The 6,453-nt window shown below is 52.8% G+C and overlaps 1 protein-coding gene across 3 annotated transcripts in view; it reads left to right on the top strand.

The window, feature by feature from the left end:
• Positions 1 to 690: 690 nt before the first annotated feature.
• Positions 691 to 6,453, top strand: part of SHROOM4 (shroom family member 4) — a 264,044-nt gene continuing 258,281 nt past the window's right edge. The window contains exon 1 of one of the 3 annotated variants that reach the window (XM_002721647.5): positions 691 to 1,048. In XM_002721647.5, the coding sequence (XP_002721693.2) occupies positions 932 to 1,048 (117 nt within the window). In that variant the 5' untranslated portion in view covers positions 691 to 931. The remainder of the gene's footprint in view (positions 1,049 to 6,453) is intronic. The other 2 variants (XM_070067065.1, XM_051834719.2) reach the window with 2 other exon arrangements.

The following is a 6,453-nucleotide window of genomic DNA, read 5'->3' as shown; positions in this document are numbered from 1 at the left end:
ACAATCCTGCTAGTCATAAAGTTGGCTGATTCCCCACTTGGTCATCTCAGTGGGGCAAGTGCCAGGCCGTGCCAGGAACTCCAGATGACTGCAATATGCACAAGCACTGTGCTACCCAGAGACGCCAGCGCTGAGCCAGGGTGCGGCTGAGCGCGGGCGGGGGGGGGGGGCATCCTCAAAGTGCTTCTTTATTTAAACTCTGCCCCCGGGGCACTGTTTTTCATAATGACCCCACACACCTAGTGCACACACACAGCAGCCTCCACACACAGCCGCACTGTATTCGCTGGCCTGCTTACTTTACTTTCCAGCCCTCTAGGCAACGTCCACAAATTAGCAGCCTTGTAAGCCTCCCAGAACCCGGGTCCTGGGACCTTCTGAAGATAGAGGCGGTCAGAGAAACAGGCACGCGCTCATCAGGAAACCAGCGTTGGAACCCACTGGGCCACTCGGGCCGTCCACACTAACGACTTTCACCTCCCCTCGTCTCTGCGGGCTTGCAGGGGCGGGGAAGCGGGCAGCAAAGAGGAGGACCGAAGAGGGGGGGCCTGCTTGAATGAAACAATGTAACAATTGATGGGAGGCCTCGCCTTGCTCCCACTCCCCAGCGATCCTATAGGCGAGGTCCCAGCAGCTGCCCCTCCCGATTGCTCCGTTTTCTTGTCCATTACGCGCTAGCCGTCCGCCTCGCTTCTTTCTTTCCTTTCCTTTTTTTCCCTTCTCCTTCCCCCCCCCCCTCCCCCTCTCTGCAGCTCCGTGTCATTTCCTCCTTGCGCTCGCTCACGGCCGGAGCTGCAGCCGGGAGAGTGGGCGGAGCGGGGCGGGGCGGGGCGGCGTAGAGCTGGAGGGCGATGGTGGCGGAGCTGCTGGGGGCGGAGGCAACGTAGCCCCCGCAGAAAAGGAGCCCGGCGGCGCCTGAGCCGAGACGAGGATGGAGAACCGGCCTGGGTCCTTCCAGTACGTCCCTGTGCAGCTGCAAGGGGGGGCGCCCTGGGGCTTCACCCTTAAGGGGGGTCTGGAGCACTGCGAGCCGCTCACGGTGTCTAAGGTAAGGACCCGCGGCCGTGTCCTAACGGCGCCCAACTTTGAATGGGCAAGCGGGGCTCAGGCTGCCGCGGGATGGGGCCTTCACACTAACTTTGCAACTTGGCCCCTGTGAGTAGCGTGAACAGCGCGAACGGGTCTTGCCACCAGCCCGGGAGCAGACACCCCCTAAGGGTGGCGGGAGCGCAAGGAGGAGAGCACGGCTGGCCCTGGCGCACAGACACGCAGGGCAGGGCGCAAGGGCAGCCTGTGCTCCGCACCTCGGGGCAGCTACTCCACTCAGTTTGCGCTGGAGGAGTGGCGGCTATCGGTGGGGTGTTCCTTGGAGGCCCCTGAGCTCTAGCGGAACCCTGAGGAGCCAAAGGGGCAGGCAGCGCGGCTTGGCAGCTCTCTGGGCAGCGCTGGCCCCTGCGTCGACCCGCGGGTCGGCCCGCCCGGGCAGGTTGCAGGGTTAGGGTCTGGAGTGGGAATGGAGCTGAGAGACATCGGAGGCTTTAGCCAGCCTCTCTTCCCACGGCCGGACGCGTGCACCTCCATTCAGCTCGCGGGGCGTCGCTGCTTGCGGCTCGGCCCGGCCTTTTCGTCCCTGTGGAGTCCTGCCCCGCGCCGGCGAGATTTCCTGCACGTTGAGAAGTGTGGAGGAAACTTTTGCGCCATGGAGCGCAGCTGCGCTGGAGCTGCCGCCGCCGCCGCCGCCGCCGCCGCCAGGGTTTGTTTGTTTTAGGAGGCTGTGATCTGCTGGAAGCCAAGTTGCCGCAGAGGGCAGGAGAGAGGAACTCTCCCGAATGCTCCGAACCCCCAAAGCGAGCCAGCCCCGGTAGGGGTGAGGGTAGGGGCTGCACGCAGCTGGGACCGTTCCGGGGGGGGGGGCGGGGGGAGTGACTTGTGGGGCAACTCACCTTGAGGCACCAGATTCAAAGGGAACCAACTTCACCAACTTTATCCGGTTTGTTGTTGTGGCTGTTTTCTTTGAAAGACTCAAATCCAAAAACCTTTCTCCTTTCCGATCTACTCAAGTTGCAGTGGAGGTTGGAGATGTGGGTTGGGCTGGACATAGAAAGATGTGGGCTTCTCAGTGGGGGACAAATGTCACTGCAGTTTCAGGCTTTTTAATGTTGGGCCCGTCTCAGCAGGGGGTTAGCTAATCCTCCCCTTCCACCCTCCCCCCCCGCCCCCCCAGCCACAGAAACTTGTGCTGCTTTCCCTTGCACTGGAGCTGCTGGTGAATTGTAGGAGTCCTTCAAGCCTTGGGGCCCACACTCTGAGCAGCCCTGGGGTGTTGCCTGGAGGCATACCTATCAGCTAAGGCTGTCTGAGGTCCTGAGGTCCGCTAAGGCAACATCTTGGGGGCGGCTGGCATGGATTCTTGGGGACTTTAGTTTCACCCCAAGCCACCCAGATCTTCCTGCAGCACGCTGCCCCCCGCTACTTGCCAAGTATTGCTAACCAGTCTGAGATGCCTTTGTCACCCACCATCACACGCCCTCCTAAGGCAACTCTCCCTCCACTCTCTTCTCTGGGGAGAGCGGTACTTCAAAAGAAAAAAAAAAAAACACAACCACAAGCCCCACTCTGAAAGGACCCCTTGGGAGAGGGAAATCCTGGCCTTAGGAATTTCTTCTACTCAGACTCCTTCTCTTCCTCCTCTTCCCGCCAAGGTCACCATGGGCTGTACAGCCCTCCATGGTCTGGAAGTTCCTCCCGGCAATTGAATTGCGACAGTCAGCCTAGACAACCTGCCTTGGAAAGATCATTTGTCAGCTCTGCCCAGGGCTGACCCAGCTTGAGAAGCAACCCAGAGCATGCTTGCTGCTGTGGTCCCACATTGTTTTGCGAGGAGCCTGCAGGAGCATGACAAGGGAGGGGGTGTGACCATGCATGGGGCAGCCAACAATTTGTGGTCAGGCTGGGGGATTATTTGAGAGTAGATGAGGGTTTCCTTGGCCAAGCTGTTGAGGAAGTGTGTGTTGTGTGTTGGGAGGCAGGGTGCCTTTTAATGATTCCCTTTCTACTGAATATACAGTTGACCCCTGGAAGGCTCATTATTACACACATTTGGATACATGGGGCACCATGTAAGATCGTTTCTCTCATCTCTTCCAAATAGCCTGGCTCCTTCCAGTAACAGCTAGCTATAACCTGGTTAGCCCCCACATTATAGAAAGGGGCCATAGTACTTTCCCTAAGTACGGTGTTTGCCTGTATTTTTTTTTTCATCCTGAGCAGACACTCTTGCAGATTTCATTAATCTTTTTTTTTTTTTTACTTTAGTTTTGTTTTTTCTTTTGTGCTTCAGAAAAATACAGCTTTCTCCTTTCAGGTGGCCCTTGAGTGTGCACACTCTGGTGAGGATAGGTTGGGAGGAAATAGAAGGAGGATTGAATTGGCAGATGAAAAAACTTGGGTTCGAATCCTTGCTCTGCCACTGTCTAGTTCTGGAATCCTGTGCATATCACTTGCCTTTCTCTGGACCCAGGCATTGCCATGTCTAAAATGAGGCGCAAGTAGGTGACCATTAAATGATACCATGTCAGTCTAGTTGCTTGTCCTCCTGCTAGCTTTGGCCCTCTTCTCCCCAGACCGTTGTGGAGAGAGAAAGATGAGGCTTCGTTTCACTTGCATCCCTTGTTACTGTTTATGATGTGTTCTACGTACCTTATTTCTTTGGCCTCTTGGAGCCATACTGTGAGGCAGTCAGTGCAAGTTGTGAAGGTATTGATGGAAAAACTTGAGGCTGTGGTGCATTCAGTGGCTTGCCTAGGTCTATCTGACCGTGAGTCAGTGTTAGGCTCCAAGTCCATTGCAGTTTTGATTTCTCTGAGATTTTCTTGATTCTTCGTACAGTGCTGCAGTTTCGGAAGGAGACTAGGGCAATAATAAGACACGGATGTATCCAGTCTTATCAGCCTGTGACACCAGTGACACTTCCTTGTCAGCCTGTGGCTCTCCAGCAATTGAGGACTGGCTTGTAGTCCTAGACTTAGGGAGTTGGAGAGGACTCTTTCGGTGACTTCACGTCACTTATGATGACCTCAGATCTGTGGTGGAAAAGGTCAGAGAATCTCCTTTGGTGTTACGGGGAATACAAACCAGTTTGGGTCTGGGGCGGTGTGGTATAGATGCTTGGAGGTATCTTGTGGAACAGGTGGAGCTATCTGGGAAGTGGGAGAATTTGAGAAAAGGTGATTAGTAGAAGAAAGCATGGAGTGTGAAAGTCTAGCTTGGATTTGTCATGGGAGAACTTTTGGCTTAGAAAATAATCAGGTTGGGGAAATCAATTCCTACCGGATCCTATAATTTCCCCAAATATGGGGAATTCAGCTGCCTGATTTATGGGGCCTTGTATAGTCTCCCCCCTGGCAATATTCCTTTGGTTAGCATCTTTCACTACGTCATTGACTCAGGGGGCCTGTCTGGGTGGAACCGGGATTCTCTTCGAATGAAATGTCTCTGTCTTTTTACTTAGGGGACCACCCCTACTACAGTGTAGACAGTCATCCATGAAATGGATTCCCTGCATTGGGAAAATACACTCTTTGGGAATGGGTGACCTTCCCAAGGTTTTGACAGCAGTGATTCCACATCATATAAGGCCTCTCAGAGGCCCAGAGATTCAGGTTGTATTTTTCTGGAGAAAGAGAGAGAGGGAGAGAGAGAGAGATGCTGAACTGTAGTGTGAGGTTCCTTTACTCATTTTGAATTCTTGGAAATATGCCCTGAGGTTGACTGAGGATGAAGAAAAAGAAAGGGTAGAGACCAGTGTCGGGAGGCAGGAAAAGGAAGAGGAATATCAGAGAGGAGGATAGGACAGGGCAGAGAACAGGCTCAGCCTACACATTTACCCTTTCCCTGCCCATTTGCAGTGAAGCCAGCAGGGGCCAGTTACTGCCCTGGAACAAAGTTGGGTGGCATAGGGGAGTAGCCTGGAGGAGAAGGAAGTTTTGCCTCCCTCCACTCAATATACGCTTTTGTTGCCTTATCATTTTGCCCTCTCTGGGCCCATGTCTCTGTAGAATTGGGGATAGGCATACCTGTCTCACATTTATTAGCACAGATGGTGTGAGAATGAATTGAGCCAACTCTGACGCTGTTTACTGTCCTTAGCCTAGGATAGTGGTAGAACATTCTCTTTAAGTTGTTTTAGCCTTTCTTTCATCCCCACTTTGACCTTCTTTCTAGAAATACATGTAGAAAAAAAAAAGCAGTTAAGACTTCAAGAGGAACTGGATAAAGTCAGATTGAGGTTGCCTTGTGACTGGCAGTTAATTTGGCTGCAATTTTGAGTTCCTGTTGGCTTCAGAGGTGGTATTGTATGAGCAATGATAATTCCCCATGAAACCATTGTAGCGGTGTTGTTAACAGCTAAGGACTTGGCCTCACAAAGAGAGACCTTCATGAGGTGTGCTTCTCAGGAGCTTGTCCAGCCTAGTTACTCATGTGAATGCCTTTCTCATGTCTGCCTCTAAAATCAGCAATAGTATCTGCTGCCTCAGTCCCCCGACTGCTACCCTCGCCCAGAGGTAGAGGAATTTCAGGGGCATGAGACAGGAATCTATGCAGACAGATACCAAAGAAGACTGCAGGGAGGTAGAGCAAGAAGGCTGAACGCATTCTGGTAACTTTTTAAAATATTTATTTATTTGAAAGTCAGAGTTACACAGAGAGAGGAGAGGCAGAGAGAGAGAGAGAGAGAGAGAGAGGTCTTCCATCCAATGGTTCACTCTCCAATTGGCCGCAACAGCCAGAGCTGGGCTAATCCGAAGCCAGGAGCCAGGAGCTTCTTCCAGGTCTCCCATGTGGGTGCAGGGGCCCAAGGACTCGGGCCATCTTCTACTGCTTTCTCAGGCCATAGCAGGGAGCTGGATCAGAAGTGGAGCAGCCGGGTCTCGAACTGGCATATGGGATGCTGGTGCTTCAGGCCAGGGTGTTAACCAGCTGCAACACAGCGGCGGCCCCAAGCATTCTGGTAACCTTTAGAGCTTTGGGTACATACCATTTTGGCCCTGATGGGCTGTCCAAACACATTTGTGGAGATTTACACGTACACTCACTGAAGTGAAAAATACTGTGCCTGTTCTTAGAGGATCTTTTCTGTCTAAAACCTCAGACAAAGAAAAGAATTCCACTACAACTGGAAGACACTTGAGCATTGTCCCTTTAAACAATTACAATGATTTCCCCCATACACTTCCCAATCCCCTCCTCAGGAATATTCCTTTCAAGAGAGAAAAAGAACTTCGGACTAGAGTGTGGTCGTTATGGGGCGATTATCTGGAGGGAACATCCCGATTTTTATAGTGAGACTACTTCAGAACCACGGGGAAAAGATGCTGAGCCATCTGTGAAAAGTTAATAAAGAACAGCGGAGATTATGAGAGGAGCTGCTCTCCCTGCCCACTTCTCCACCCT

The sequence above is a fragment of the Oryctolagus cuniculus genome, chromosome X (genome assembly GCF_964237555.1).
Source record: "Oryctolagus cuniculus chromosome X, mOryCun1.1, whole genome shotgun sequence".
Lineage (NCBI taxonomy): Eukaryota > Metazoa > Chordata > Mammalia > Lagomorpha > Leporidae > Oryctolagus > Oryctolagus cuniculus.
Note: the sequence above shows the minus strand (reverse complement) of the source record. Positions and strands in the feature narration are given on the sequence as shown.